The sequence below is a fragment of the Microcebus murinus genome, chromosome 19, assembly GCF_040939455.1.
Source record: "Microcebus murinus isolate Inina chromosome 19, M.murinus_Inina_mat1.0, whole genome shotgun sequence".
Taxonomy (NCBI): domain Eukaryota; kingdom Metazoa; phylum Chordata; class Mammalia; order Primates; family Cheirogaleidae; genus Microcebus; species Microcebus murinus.
Window position 1 is genome coordinate 42029064 of NC_134122.1, and position 16862 is coordinate 42045925.

At 39.9% G+C, this 16862-nt stretch overlaps 1 protein-coding gene across 3 annotated transcripts in view; it reads right to left on the reverse strand.

Annotated features, from left to right (window-relative positions):
• Positions 1–16862, reverse strand: part of PCNX2 (pecanex 2) — a 264024-nt gene that overhangs the window by 149549 nt on the left and 97613 nt on the right. For 2 of the 3 annotated variants that reach the window (XM_012738242.3, XM_012738240.3), the window contains exons 16-19: positions 14802–14911; positions 13572–13668; positions 3369–3461; positions 2374–2524 (exon numbers count right to left, since the gene is read on the reverse strand). In XM_012738242.3, coding sequence (XP_012593696.2) covers positions 2374–2524; positions 3369–3461; positions 13572–13668; positions 14802–14911 — 451 coding nt within the window. The remainder of the gene's footprint in view (positions 1–2373; positions 2525–3368; positions 3462–13571; positions 13669–14801; positions 14912–16862) is intronic. The other variant, XM_075995467.1, reaches the window with a different exon arrangement.

A 16862-nucleotide genomic window follows, 5' to 3' on the forward strand; every position in this document is an offset into this window, starting at 1 on the left:
TTTCCCCACTCGAAGGTGTTTAAATATATAGGTATGAATATAGGTGTACGCTTGGGCACAGGTACAGGTATAGCTGTAGGTACAGGTGTAGGTACAGGTATAGGTGTAGGCAAAGGTATAGATGTAGGTGTAGATATAGGCAAAGGCAAAGCTATAGAGATGGATATTGCTATAGGTATAAAGTCGTGGGTATAGGTAAAGATAAAGGCATAGATATAAGTAAAGGTAAAGATATAGATATGGGTACTGGTACAGCTATAGGTACTTGTAAAGGTACAGATGTAGCCATAAGTAAAGAAACAGAGATAAATGTTTAGGTAAAGGTAAAAGTATGGAGATAGGTATCAGTATAGGTGTAGGCAAAGGTCTAGGTATAGGTCCAGGTAAAGATACAGATTTACATCTAGTTCTAGGTAGATACAAATACAGTTATAGATATAGATGAGATAGATAAGCAGATCCTCAAGTTAAAGTTTTTACCTCAAATCTCCATGAACGAACTTATCTGTAATGTCAAAATAATAAACCTCAAAGCACTCCACTCATTCCACCAAAACTTAGTCTTTCCACAGGGTTTTAAATGAAAGGAAAATGTGGCCTTCACACTGCAGAAGTAGAAACTGTGCTTTTTTCATCGGGCTCTTCTATGACTCCACAAGCAGGCACCTGTTAGGGTAGGGATCTTTCTCTACAAGTGAGCTGTGAAACACACAAACGAACACAAATGGAACTATTTGTGTCCTGGAACTATTTCCACCACAAATGGAACTATTCTTGGTCTATCTTCTTTTAGTTTTTATAACACGGAAAATAATTTGCATTTAAGTAGCACTTAAAATTACACAGAACAGGCCGGGCGCTGTGCTCACGCCTGTAATCCTAGCACTCTGGGAGGCCGAGGCGGGCGGATTGCTCGAGGTCTGGAGTTCGAAACCAGCCTGAGCAAGAGCAAGACCCCGTCTCTACTATAAATAGAAAGAAATTAATTGGCCAACTAATATATATAGAAAAAAATAGCCGGGCATGGTGGCGCATGCCTGTAGTCCCAGCTACTCCGGAGGCTGAGGCAGGAGGATCACTTGAGCCCAGAAGTTTGAGGTTGCTATGAGCTAGGCTGACGCCATGGCACTCACTCTAGCCTGGGCAACAAAGTGAGACTCTGTCTCAAAAAAAAAAAATTACACAGAACATTAAAAAATACATTATGCAGCTTGTTCCTTAAGTGAGCCCTCATGTTGAAGATGAGAAGAGTAAGTCTCCGTGGGAAGGGCCGTCTGAGTTGCCTTCCTGCACTTCTACATCCTATGCTGGCAGCAGGCCCACGAGGCCACATTTCCCCGCTAAACAAGCCACGGTTTTCCTCCTTCGGCTGTTTCCAATTAAGTCAGCCCCTCAGACCCACCCAGAAGAAACACTCTCTATTCCGGACAGCATCTTCAGTGACTTTTGCACCTTCATTTTCTTAATGATTCCCCCCCTTTCCGTGAATCTTCCTTTGAGTCGGCAAACCTTGGCGCCCCTCGTGTACCTTTGTGTCTGGACATAGAGACGGCTAGATAACTCACTGGACAACTGAGTAGGCTCAGTGGGCTAAACAGTTCTGTGCAGAATCAGCACATGAGACAGCATAGTGACGATCGGTGACCGACAACCTTGGATAGGTCTGAAAATGGGGATAAATCATCCTTCTCCCATCGATTCAAGCACAGAGCACAGAACCGCAGAGCAAGGGACAACCTAGCAGAAAAATTCCTATGAGACTTCTTATCTAGAAGAAACCTATTTCTTATCTAAAGCTCCAGCATTGCCATGATTCCCAGGCTATTCCACGGTCGGCCGTGGCGAGAGACAACCACGGGAACTGCTAAGTCAATCAAGCATAAGATATAGGTGTAGGTCCAGGTGAACAAAGCAAATTGAAGGAAATGTGAGGGGTCAGGGATCCTAAAGGTGAATGGTCAGTCTCTGCTCCTTCCCTAGCACTTTATAAAGAATGACTCCACGGTCACCTGGGGCTCCTCTTAGGCCCCAGTCAACTTAAGCTGAAACAGCGTAATCTTCAAGGCCGAATGATGTAAGCTAATTTTTCTGCAATACCAACAGCCAATTAACATGTTTATAAAACATACTTCTAATTCACCCTACTTTAACTTTCTTGTTCTGGTTGCCTAGAATATCTGGGACCACGTATACACTCCAGGGTACACACTTTTTTTTTATTGTGGTAAAACAGACCCAATGCACCACTTACCATGTTTTGGGGTACAGTTCTGTGGCATCAAGCACATTCACATCGCTGTGCACACTCTCTGGTGTAAATATACCTGCCCCTGCTTTCTTGTTTTTGTTTTTAATGAGGGATATGCTACTAACCTCTCAGTTCCCGTTGATGATACTCTTTGCTCTTCAGCACGGGGTGCGAAATCCACATCCAGGGATGATGCTTGCGGAGCTGAGGGAGCAGGTAATGTGTCACGAACCCCACGGAGCCAGCCAGGGCAAACAGCACGATGCTGAGGAACGGCTGCGACACAAACGGGCAGACTCTCGTTATTTAGCCTGGAGGGTGGGGGGGGGTGTTGCCTATGAATAATACATAACACCACAGTCCTTCTCCTGTCTCCTCGTGGAGGGCAGACAGCAGACTCATTCTTGTTTCAGTCCCTTAAAATTTTCTTCCGCATACCACGACACTGGTTCGTGTGCTGGGAGCCACTAAGATAAGGAGGGAGACGTGGCCGGTGGAAGTCCAGAGGCCAAGAGAATTCTGCTCATCGGGACGCATTTTTACGTCTCTCTTTTAAGGAGAGGTGGAGAATTACAAACGTCAGCCAATACATTTCCTCATGGAAAGGGGAGCTTGTCAACGTACAATACTTTTTTAATAGAGACAGCAAGTGTCTATAAAAACTCTAAGCCAGAAATGCCTTCTGGAGCTCTCCACTTTTGTTCTTCTAACTGCACCTTGTGTCCCAGTCATCCCGTTGGCTTCACGATCTCCATCCCACCCCAATACGGAAACACCTCTCTTCTCTACTCAGGGCCGTGCACCACTAGCGTCTTCTCACTACCAACTGTGCTCTCAGCGGGTTCCACACGACGTGCTGTTGCTCTCGCGAACAGAACAACTCCCCACACGGGGCAGAGGCTCGGGGTAGAGCCACCAAACCATATCTGTGATGTGGACCACATCACGTCTTGGACACAACTGTTCACAGCACACGGACACAGGTTTTAACCCTCTCAACAGGCACTGTGCTTTCTGCCTCTGACTCAACTATCTTGTCCATACCCTGTGGCACCAGGACAGCTCTGTTGTTAAGGAGCATGAGGAGGCAGGGAGAGAGCAAAGTGGAAGGGTTACATACTCGTAATGACAGGAACACGGTGCTGGCACTGACCGCAAACGAGAGGACGGCGGCGATCCCACACACGATGAGATCCGATTTCAACACATCCTTCTGCAGAGAGAGAACCGACGGTGAAGTCCACTCTCTCTCCTTTGTTTCTCTCAGCAACTCTGTGTAACAGGTAAACCAAGACCCTGACCCTGGATAAACGACTCTCCCAGCCCATTGCTCACCTGACTCATCCCCAGCAGCGCACCTTGGATGACTGCCCACCAGCTCCCGTTTGGGGGCTTTCAGGGAAACTAAGGCGCACTGCAAGGTTAGCATCCATGTGCCAACCATGGAAGAAGAAAGGCTTTCCACAGGTGTGAGAGGCATGAGCTCCCCAACCTTCACTTACTAAGGTCTGGTAAAGGAGGACAAAGTGGTAATCGTCTCTGCTTGGCTGTAGGTGGCTTGGATTTTATCGTGCCAACAAGCCTGGGTAGACCGAGCAGAAGCCCTTACACTGCTCTTATTGCTTTGGACCAGGCCAGGTTTTACATTTTAATTCACTGGTCAGATTAATTAAGTATCATTTCCAAATTACATAAATACATTTTGTGTGTATGTGTGTGTGTGTGTGTGTGTGTGCATGACACACAAAACTGTGATATGAGCAGGACTGAGGAAAACAAAGCAAAGTTAGATGCAAGAACGCTATTCATGCAGATATGTGGAGAATGGCCTGTTAGCTCTGACAGAGAACAATGTCACTGGCTGATAGATCTAACAGGGACATAAGGGACCATCAATCCTTTTGTTTCTGTAGAGCTGGATTAGTTACAGTGCACAAGTATTGATCATTTTTTGGTATGACACTGCTACTTGAAAACTCTGAGACCATCAATACATGTATCTCTCCCTTTCTCATACTGAAAAAGAATTATGCCTCTTAAATCATTGTTTTGAATGTTATCTGCCAGAAAATTATACGAAAGATATACCTTCATTTCCCCCCCAGATCCCCATTTTTCTTTTCTTAATTTTAAATTAAAATGTAGAGTTTCTTGCAAGTCATGCTGCTGCCTGCTGATAGGAAGACGTAGTGATAAAGGCAGGATCCTAGATTTATTCTTAATAATGGTAATCTGATTTTTGGGCAGAGCAAATATCAGGGGAATTTAATTCTGAATTTATAAAAATTTTGTGATCATAGATATTCACCAAAAATTTGCCAAGATTCAAGTATCAGCTTTCATTCCAAACACTTAAAAAAGGCTAGGCCCTATGAGAGGAACATTCTGTAATTCACTGTGTATTTAGGCTAGGGAGAGTTGTTAATTTTTCTTTCCTATTTTTCATTGGCATGGTTTTATGTCATTTACAAATTACTGAACGTTTATCAAAAAGAAACATTAAAGGTGATGCTTAATATTAACTATTCTAATTTAAAATTAAGCATCACCTTTAATTGACTGACCGTCCTTGTCTAGGGAAAAGTAGGGGCCACCAACGTAACTGCTGTGGTGGGGAGGAGGGAGTTCGCATTTCTATGTTTCTTAAGACAGGAGTGAGGATGAGCTCGAATTACTGTTAATTTTTTTTCACAATTGGATGATATATGGAAACTCCACTGATTTTTGTCAGTGTCACGAGTATCCTTTGTAAATACAAACCATTACACAGTCTTTTTATTAATTAAACTGTTCTTTCCACTCATTTCTTTTCTACATTATGATTTTTAAACAGCATGATGACTACAGCTAACAGAACTGTACCACATTTGGGATTCCTGCGAAATGAGTAGATTTTAGCTACCCTTGTCACAAAAACAAGCAATAAAAATGGTAACTACATGAAATGATGGATATGTTAATTTGCCACACTACAGTAACCATTTTACTATCTATATGTATCCCGTTACATCATGGTATATACCTTACATATACATAATAACATTTATTTTTAAAAATAAAAACAATATTTTTAAAAGGAATTTGTAAGACGCCTATGCCTCAGAAATTACTGCTCTGTCCTGTCAAAGCAGCCTTCAACACTCTAAACAGTTTGTGATTTTGACTGGTTTTCTTGCTAAATAACTTTTTGCCCATTTAAATGTGAATTACACATCTCTACTTTCTATAAGATATAAATATGTGTGAATTTTTTCAGCTGTATTTTGTTTTAGTTTTAGTTTGTTATACAAAAAGAGAATTACTGGTGCCGTGCTCTTCCTTCACACACCTAAAGGTTGAAAACTTCCGTCACTCTATTAGATTACTTCCATTATTTAAACAAGAGTTTTAGCATCTGTTTTCTTTTAATAAACACCCCAAGTCTTAAAAGTGAATTGTACAATGTTAGATCTTACAAATATTAGTATAAAAAGGAATATACTAAAAGATGGAAGCAAAACGCTAATTTAGAAGGCCTCTGCAATTTTTTATTATTAATTAATAACACTGTAGCAGTCCAGGACATAGAGAAGGGGAAAATCACTACAGCCTGACACTAACAGTATTAGCATTTTTGTCTTTTCTGAGCCAGTATTTTTGCCTGTGAATGCTGAAACATGGCTCTAGCTATAATCATTATGCATATGAATATTTCTATGTATATGTTATAAATGTCTAATATTAGCATGCATATATTAACAATTTTCTACCTTTTCAACAGTACTTTCTTTTGCAATATTTTATATGTATAGGTATATACACAAAAATTACATAGGCTTACTAATATCACTTAGTAGCTACATTAGTTTCCATTTTGTGATGTTATACACATACACATATACACACAAACATACACACACACACACAGTGCCATAGTGGCCACTTGAAACATAATTCAGTGAATGAAATTTAATGAGCCATCATAGTTAGCACAAATATCCCTTGACTGCTAGTATGAGGTTGCCTTCCATTATTTATTGTGATGAATTATGCTGAAATCATTATCTTTATGCATCTAAAACTTTTCTCATATTTTGAATTCATTCTCTAGAAAAACTCTAATAAATAGATTTACTCTATCATAGGTTATAAATATTTTACAATCCTTGATACATTACGCTTTTCCAGATGACTGTAATAATTTACACAAACACAAATGATGTCTAAGAGACCCCGTCTTGTTCTAATTGGCACTATCATTAATTTTTCCTGTGCTATTGGAGTGGACACAAAAAATGCCATTTTATTTTAATTTGCATTTCTTTCTCTACAAGAAAAATATGCATTTCATACATTAACTCACTAAATAATTTGTTCCTAAAGGAAATATATATACATATGTGTATATATATATCTTCCAATGGCTTCAGCTTGGGGCTCTGATACATATATATGTATATAATTTGCTTATAGAGTTTTAAAAATCAAATTTTAAGGGTTATCGGAATAAGAAAGATATTTAACTTTTGTCAAATTTGTAACAAATATTTTACTAAATTATTTGAATTATATTGCCTTTTTTTACATATAGAAGTTTAAAATTTTTATGTGCCTAAATCTAATCTGGGGTGTGTGTGTGGTGCTATTTATTTCATGAATTTCAAGTCTGGAAAATCATTCCCTCTAGAATTTGGATAAATGTTTGATTTTATTTCATATCCTTTCTAAAAATTTCTTTTACATTTTCAAAAAATGTGAGACAGATATGTAGAAAAGTGCATAAATATGTAATGATTATAAAGTGAATGCCTCTGTAACTACCAACTGGTTCCAGAAACCTAACATTTCTAGCACCCTAGACTCACCTTATATGTGGCTTCCTGCTCAAAAACACTCCTTGTCCCCCTTGGAGATTTCTATCAATTATCCTGACTCTGGTGAAAATTATCTTCTTGCTGTTTTTTTAAAAATTATCTCATTACTTAGGCATGCAATTGTAGGCTGTTCAGTTTTGCCTATTTTTACCCAATAGATGACACCATACTATATGCATTTTTTTGTGTGTTATGCATCTTTTGCTCAACATTATGTGGTTAAGAATTACCCAGGCCAGTGCATATAACTGTAACAAGTTCTTTTCCTTTGCCATATACTACTCATTCTACCATTGGATTTCCAGTGGCTTCAGAGTGAACATGTAGGAGGAGCATTGCTGGCTGCAGTATATTCATATCTTCAACTTCATAATACCAAGCAGTCTTACAAAATGGATATAGCAATTTACACTCCCACCAGCAGTACATGAGATTTCCCTTGCTCTAAACTTTTGTCAACACTTAGCATTATGAGAACTTTTCATGTTTTATCAGTCGAACAGCTTTGAAATGGTAAGTCAATATGGTTTTAATTTGGAGTTTTCTGATTACTAATGAGGTTGCCTACATATTCATGTTTTCTGGCCATTTATATTTTCTCACTTGTGAAGTATATATATGTACAAGTCTTCTGCCAATTTTCAATGGAGATATCTGGTTTCCTATTAATTTATAGGAATTTTATAGCATCTAGATACTAGAGCCTTATCAGCTATACATATTTTAAGAATTATTTCCCAATCTGTGGCTTGTTTAAGTCTTTTTGTCTGTATAATTTAAAATGATAAATCAAAGGTCATAATTTTAATGAAATTGAATTGTTTTGTATTGCTTTAAAAAATTCTTTCTTACCCTGATATTATAAGATAGTTTTCTCTATTACACTTTTAAGTGCTTTTAGGCTTTGTTTTTTCAAGTTTAGTTTATAATTCATTTGGAATTGATGTTTAAGTAGAATGTGACATAGGAGTCCAATTTTATTTTGACTTACGAGTAACTTCTATTTTTTATCATTCCATTTTTTCCTCTGTATGGGGTTGGAAGCTACATGCTGTTTCTATTCCTTTAGCAGTTGCGCTAAACATTCCAACATGCATACTTAACTCACCACCGTCCGAAGTTAATCAGTACAGGCTGAGCATCCCTAGTCTGAAAATCTGAAATTCAAAATGCTCCCTTCTTTTGAGCTTCATGTTGGCACTCCAAATGTTTCAGATTTTGGATTAGAGATGTTCAACCTGTATCTTTATTCTTCTACTGGACATTACTGAGATCATTGAAGATTTGGAGTCCATTTCTCCTCCTGTCCAAACTTGTACCGTGTTTCCCCGAAAATAAGAAAGGGTCTTATATTTATTTTTCCTCAAGAAGACACCGTAGGGCTTATTTTTAGGGGATATGTTATTTTCCCCTCAAAGCCTCAACTTGCAGCTCGCACAGGATGGCCGGGACCTGATAGGGGGAGCCCACCTTGTTGGTGGGGCTGCCCGCACCTTTCCGGTCACCTCTGGGATAGTAGTTGTCACGATGGGGCAGATGAGGAGGGCTGTTCATCTTCTTTACCCCTCTGTGAAGAAATGCACGGGTTGTGCAGACACGCTGCATAGCCACGCCCATCACTAGGGCTTATTTTCAGGGTAGGGCTTATATTGCAGAAATGCTTAGAAATCCTGCTAGGATTTATTTTATGGATAGGTCTTATTTTCGGGGAAACATGGTATGTTACTGTAGTCATGTATTTTAATTCGACCTTACATTAGGCCAACCATAGACTCTTATTGTGGTTCTATGCAGTTAATATCTGTTTAGATTTACCAACACACCTGCCACTTTCTTTTCTCTTTGTTCATTCTTGCAAATCAGAGGTCCATCTGAGGTCACTTTCTGTTGATACATATCTTCAGAATTACAATTATTGAGGGTCTCTCAGCTTTGTTCTATAATATTTTTATTTTGCCCTCATCGTTGGAAGATATTTTCACTGAGTATAAAATTCTAGTTTGGCAGTTACTGTCTTCACAAAACATTTAAGTGTAAAATATCTGTCTTTGGGCTTCCATGATTGTTCCTGATAAGGCAGCTTTTGGCCCTTCATTCATTTGAACGTAATCTGTTCATTTCATGTACCTTTAGGATGGTCTGTGTCCTTGGCATGCTGTGGTTTTACTAGAATTCATCTGGTATGAATTCTTCCTTCTTTCATTTACCCTGCTTGTGATTCACTGAAATTTGTAAATCTCAAATTCTCAGATGTTATTTCATCAGATATTGATTATGCCCCAGTCTTTCTTTTTTTTAGGAATTCTGATTAGCTATATTTCAGATCTTCTCAGTCTATCCTTTAAGTCTTCTCTCCTTCATACTTCTTCATCTCTTATCAATCAGTGTTGTATTCCGGGTACTTTCTTGTCTTCTGGCTCACCAATTCTTTCTTCAGAGATGTCTAACCTCCGTGTGTGTGTGTGTGTGTGTGTGTGTGTGTGTGTGTGTGTGTGTGTGTACTTCAATTACTTCATTTGTTTGTTTAGAGATTTCTACTTGGCTCTCTTTCAAGTCTGCTGCATCATTTTAAACACTTTCTGTTGTGTGTACATTTTAAAGCATGCCTTTTACTTCTTTAAACATAGTAAGTATAGTTGTTTTGAAAATCTGTTTCTGATACTTTTAATATCTGAAGTATGAGCAGATTTGTTTCTGCTGGCTCCTTATTTTCTTGTGTAGTTTTAAAATTATTATTGTGAGCTTCTCATTTTCCTTTCCTTAAAAAATTGGTTTTGGGAACATGTGGAGGCCCAGGACGAGAGACTCCTCTAGAGAGGACCCATGTTTGTTTCTGCAACAAGCCGTTTCCGGCTAGAGACCACTTGATGCTGTAGTTATAAGTTAAGGGGTTTGTATCTACCCAGTTGTTTGAGCTTGTGTGCAAACACATGAAAAGTTACACCTTCTGAAGGATTCTCTTGTTCTCTCAACACCGAGGTGAGTCTGCTTGTGTCTCCCTGGCACCGAGGACTATGGCGCTCACTTCTTGCGGTTCATGCTCACTCTGAGAGTGCCCTTTATTGTCCCAGCCTCATGATCGATGGTCTGCATGGGACACCCTACCTGGACAGGCCCGGGCTTTAATTCCTGTTCTCCACAGTCTGAGGGCTGTGCCCCCAGGTTGGCCAGATCCTCCGGGGCAAAGGAATCTTCCTGCCTGCTTTCTCCAGGTTCCCCTGTTCATTCAAATTTTTACCTGATAATTCCTTATTATTTTGTCAGTTTTTTGTTATAATTAAGGAGGATCTTTTGTGTATTTTATTCACGATTTTTAGTTTTAATCGGCAGAGAGTTTGCTTACAATGATTTAGCCTCCCACAAACTGAAAAGTCCCATTTGATTTCTCCTCCCTCCCTCCCTCCCTCTGAAGCTCTTTAATCCCACTCTAATTTACGCTGTGTCTGGTGAGGGGTGAGCACATACAATTCTTGTCTCTCTCCTACTGCTAAACAATTATCTCAACACCATACACTGAAAATCAATTCCTGATTGTGACATTTAATTTTCACATAATACATTCATATAAATAATTTGTTTCCTGTGTCTTTCTGACCCACTAATCTCATTCTTTAATCTTGGATAATTTCAATTTTTTTTTTCTGATTACTTACTTTTTACTCTTAAATCTCAAAGTACTAAGTTCTTTTGTCTTATACTTTTTTGTTCTTTTCAGGGTTTTTTAGACTACTATTAAGTGCTATTCTTCTAAATGAACTTTAAAATCACTCCCCAGCATTGTGAATATAATTCCTTTGGAACTGTTTTGAACTCCATTAAATCTATAAATTGTTAGAAACAAGTGACATTTTATAAATCTCAGCCTTTCCATCCAAAATCAGGTTATGTCTGTTTATCGCCACTAATTCAGAACAGAACTTCATTTACATTTTAATAGACTGCTATAGCTGACTTATTTGTGACACGACTTGTTAAAATTATTTTCATTATCAATTCATAAATTTTGCTCCTATCATGATCTAGAATCATGTTTTCGTTATATTTTCTAACGTTATTTCTGATATGTTACAATGCTTTTCTAAATTGTCTGGTCTTTAGTGGTATCTATGAATCCTCTTATTAATCATAGTTGATTTTAATAAACTTCTCTGTGCTTTCTATATGTATGTAATAACATAATCTATTTTTTTTCTTTCTCAAGCCTTACACTGGCCAGAACTTCTAAAACAATATTTAATAATGTTAATGTTTTGCTGTTCTCTATTTTAATGGTAAGTCCATGCATGTTTAACAAAGAAACATACTAATTGCTAGCATATTGAACATTCTAAGTCTATTAAAGCATTTTATGTAGCACTTCATGCTCCAACCCTAAAAATGGGCTGAAGAAGCCCTGGTCCAACATTCTGTAGCCAGTAGCACCCAACAAGAAAAATCTACATGTTGCAACCAATGGTTTAGAAAAAACTATTTAAATTTTACACATCAAAATAGGTTTAATGTTACTGTTTTCTTTCTTTCTTCTTCTTTTTTTTTTTTTTTGGTCTCTAGAAACTGAGGAAAATAGATACAGTGAAAGTAACAAATCTAAACATAAAGTGTGTTGAGAATGATGAAAACGTGTGAGGAAGAAAAAGCTGAACGACTGTGGTACTAAGGAACATGGAGAGAGACTAACAGGCAAAGCACTAGTGGAACGTTTATGTTTTTATTAACTTTTGAATTTTGCTAATAAACTTTGTGTGCACAACTTATCCTGCTCCTATGCAAATGCATAAGCCCCACTGGTCTATCTCTGTTTCTAGATCAATGTTTCTTGAAGTACAATCTGTGGATTACCTAAACAAGGTCACCTGAGTGGACATTCTTGTTAAAAGGCAGAATTCTCAAACCCATTCACAAGCCAAATATTAATAAATCAGAACGAATGGGGGAAGGCTAGAAAACTGCAATCTAATGAGGCTCCCTACCAGGTTCGTCATGCAATCTAAAATTTTACAAAATAGAAAGAGAGAAAATAAGAAAGGTGGAGAGAGATACAAAGAAATAAAATCAGACAATGAGGAGGAGAATTTTATGCTCACACTATGGCACAAAAGGTATTATACATCAAACTGTAAAAGCTGAATCTGATATTCCCATTAAAATATTATAATTAGACCAGAGACTTTTCAAAGAAATGAACACAAACATCTTATTAAATCACCTAACAAGCCATGTGTTCTACATTGTACAAAGCATTTCAAAGGGTATGAAAACCAAGTGAGGAAACAACTAACCCATCACATCTAATTATACTAATGAAATACTGCCAGCATCTACTAGGCACATTTCTTATTTCTTAGTAATTCCTACATTATTTTTAACTATAATAAATCAGAAAGTGGAAAAGCATCTTTGTTAGTCATGAAATCAAGGAAGGTTTGGGAACATAGTTAATCTCAGATATCCACAGGAAGACTTTTGGGTAGACCTTGGGCCACACTGTGGCTTTTACAGACACTGTCCTAGGAATGTCAGTTTGATCTTCCCTGTGAAGTCTCCCGGTATAATGGAACATAGCAACACCTACTATGCACTAGGCATCAGCTCTGTGGATACCAAGACAAATGAGGCGCAGTTCCTGACTGGAGGAACTCACAATCAACAGAACATTCCCTGTTTTTCCTTTTATCTGTCATTCTTAGGAAAACAACAACGGAAACAGGAAAAGCTTGAGTCGAAGACCTCAGACTGCTCCAAGGTCAATATTCACATGTATGGGAGTTTACACAATCAACAGCACTGCTTTTCAAAGTATTAATGTGTGGAAGTGGATACCAAAGAAACTGCATCTGCTCAAAGGATCTCTGAAACTGCCCAGAGCCATTTTCCTGATGAACAAGGAAGTAGCATTATTATTTTACAGCCGTGGGATTCTCCTGTTCCTTCCTTCTTCTCCTCCTTCCTTTCCCCCTGATGTGCTCCACCCACATGGTAACTTCTTCTCTGCCACCCCAGCCACAGGTCTGAAGCCTAAGGGCCCCGATCAGGGCCATGCAGACGTGAAGTCTGGAAGAGTGCTCTGAGCTCAGCATGAGGCTGAGGGGAGATGTGGAGAAGAGCTGCGCAAGGACCACATCAGAAAGGCAGGTTGGCTGGACGTCTATTTGACAAACTTATTTCTTCAGAGCACACCTGCTGTTTGATGCCAGCAATGGGCAGAATTGACAGAATGCGGTTCATGCAAATACCCAGGCAAACTGCAGCCAGCTGGGGACCGACTGAGTGCCCATGGCAGGTGCACACAGGACCTGTCTTCAAGATGCTCTAAAGGTCTGCAATGGCCCAGGGCGTCAGGCATGGACCTAGATAAGGCACCTCTTCCTGTCCTAGTTCTCATGCCCACCTGGCTAGAGCCCACTGAGAGCCTGAGCCCTGCTGACTAGCGAGGGCCTCCTGTTCCACGTTACGCAACACAAAGATCTTACCACTGAATCCTTCATCTTCTTGGGGAGAGGGTCTGCAACCGACTCTTCCAAATTTTCATGTAAAAACTTAGGAAACAGTTTGCACTGAATAAAGGACCTGAAATTGAAAAAAACACACAGGTTTTACTTTATAAAAGGTGTACCTGGGACAGTGTTTGAAGTAAACACTTCACCTTAGACCTCACATCCACAAACAACAAAAGCAAGTATATATAAAAAGAGATGCATATTCAAGGGATCACAAAGATAATATTTTTATGTTTCAAATTTCATCCTAATGACAACAGTCAAGTACCTCAGGGGTTTTGGTGGCCCCTGTTGTCAGCAGATCAGGGAATCCTGTCTCTGCCAGCCCATGACAGCTTCATCCTCACAAAAATTGGCAGAAGTCAATATTCCAGTAATACAATTGACACTAAAAATCGTGTAAACCATGTTTAACTTTTCTCTTCCCTATTTTTTACATGCTGTTCATCTTGCTGGACTTAACAGCCAAAAATTATGGTGTCTCTTGGCCTCCAAATAGTTACATTTATCTTCAGTTGAAATCTTTGATAAGTTTTGACAAATTCCATGAGTTGCTGCTGTCAATATTCCAAACTCATTTTGGCATCCCATGAAGGATTTCCAGTCCCAAAGTACGTACATATTACCAGAGACTTAAACGATGTGATCAAAGAGAAGACTGAATGCATACTTTCAAGTTACTAAAGATTATATCAAATATATTTTAAAACTTTGATGCAAACCTCACATTAAATACAGAGGCCACTGGCTGCTTTGGGATCAAAAACGACAAAATAAAACAAAAACCTTTCCTTTCAGAGGTGCCAGGTTAGTCTCCTAGGATAAAGGCAGTGATACTATCCAATGGCTCCAGAGAGGGTATTTGTTGAGGCTTTCGCTTCTCACACAACTGACCCAAGGGAAAGTCACAAAGGGCTTGGGTGCTATCGGCCATCTGTTCCTGCCACTGAGCGTTTCACTCCAAAAGCACAAGCAAGTGCAAAGGCGAAATGCTCTCTGGAAGTTCACCCTTGATTTTCATTAGTTTCTGGTCAGTCCTGCATTTATGCCACTCTTGTGCAGCAGGTGATCAGCTAGTTAAATAACAAGAGTCTCGTTGCAGTGAGCACTGAATGGCCGTCTCCCTGCCTCAGCGGGAGGGCAAGGCTGCGGGAGCCGTGGCCATGGCATGGTGACAAAGGAGCACAGGCGTGGGTTACTCACATGAGCACAGATGGGTCACTGCTCTGCCGGCTCAGATGGTAAGAAAGTGCAACCAAGAGGCCACAGAAGGCTGAAAAAAGCGCGGGGATGTGTTGCATACTCCACGGTTCCTAAGGAGAAGACATCAGTTAGCCACACTGGTCCACAGCTAGTGGTGTTCCTGTGACCATTCCCGCCCATGGTCATACAAGCATCTGATGAGCACACAACAAACTTGCCTGCTCATGTACAAACATTGATTTTGACAAGGTACAGGGGTGGAGGAATTTCAAACTAATTATACATACTTATGAGACTATATTTTATTTAGTCTTTCTTGAAATGAAGCTCAAGGTTTTTATAAAATGTAATATTAAACATGCGTCGCCTCTCCTTCATAGTATGCAATATTATACTTAATAACAATCATAAAGATTATAATTCTTAGTATTTATTCATCAAAGGTTTAAAGGTGTAAGAAATGTAAAAAATGGTAAAAGAGATCAAAAAGACTAGTGAACTGAAATGAAACTTGGTAAAAACTAAAGACGATTCCCTGAAGAAAGAGAAAAATGATTTGGAATGAAAAGAGCAAGACACTTTAGGTCTGATTTGACAGACATGCAGATGCTAGTAATCAACACATTGTACTCGGCGTGGCAGAGCAGAACTTGGGAATTCGTGTTGTCACCCTGAGCAGAGTGGTGGCCTGGGACTCCGCTCTCCTTCCACAAACATCTGCTGTTCCTGCCGATACAAACATGTCTTTCATACACAAAGAAGAAAACCTATACATTTAACCTTTTCAATCACCATTGAAAGAATCACTGGTGCCTTCCGAAAGCTGAACTTAGTCAAGGACTTAAATCCCTTTCTCTCAAGATTTGTTTTATTTGAGAAGGATGAGTTATTCATCATGCTTAAAATCAAGCCTGCAAATGAATGAGTCAAACGTGCTCAGCAGTTATCCTTGTACCTGCTCAGGTAAGCTGGAAAAGCAAATGACACACTAGGTAGAGCAAGTGATTTTATTTTTTCAGCCTTCACTTTCCTAGAAATTAAAATGTTATTTCTTTTATCTTCCCCACTGGGAAGGTCTAGGAGCCTGGGAGAGCGGTATCTGTAAGGGAATTCAAGGGAGCCGGCCCTCCGCTAGCCTCTGCCGAGCACACCCTGTGCCTCTCGGGTCAGCTGAGCGTCTGGTGCAGTGACGCTGGCAGCGCCCTCAGGCTCCATGGCTGCTTCATTATATTTTGGTTTCTGTGCAGATGTCTTCCCCAGCTATTTTGCTGAAAAGTTCCAGACCAGTGTTTTATCCACCGGTGTCTTGTCTCCCCCTGGGGTTTTCTTCAGCAATGTCTTCTCTTCCTGTGTCCAAGGAACAGGTGCACTTCCTCCTGCCGGAGCCACACCTCCCCTGACAGTCCCTATTTGGAGGAAGGGCATCCTCTCTTCCATTGGTTCCTTCTGCGCTGCCTAATACAACTGCTCACCTTGCTGACATCTTTAAAAAACAAAAAGGCCCTCTCTGCCCTTTACCCAGTTGCCCTCGCAAACTCTTGTGCTCTCTTAGTGCATTCAGGCTGATAGAACAAAATACCATAGACTGGGTTTTTTAAAAATGGCAGAAATTTATTAATATTTCTCACAGTTCTGGAGGCTGGAAGTCCAAGGTCAAGATGCAGGATGATTCTGCGTCTGGTGAGGTCCCACTTCTTGATTCACAGATGGCATCTTCTCACTCTGTCCTCACATGGTGGAAGGGGTGAGGGGTCTCTCTCAGACCTCTTTAATAAGGGCACTAATCCCATTCACGAGGCTCCCTCCTCACGGCCTCTAATCACCTCCCAAATCCCCCACTTCCTGATACCACCACATTGGGGATTTGCTTTCTACATGGGAATTTTGGGAGGACACACTCAATCCAGAGCATGCGCTATCCGTTTTTTCCTGTAGTGCCATCCCAGCCTCTTGAAGGTCTGAGCTCCATGGTTCACTGTGTCATCAGCCAGTGACTCATTAGCATCTGTCAGTGGGGCACCTCCCACGCTGGAGCCTCTCTTCTGAGCGCGGGCTTCCCGC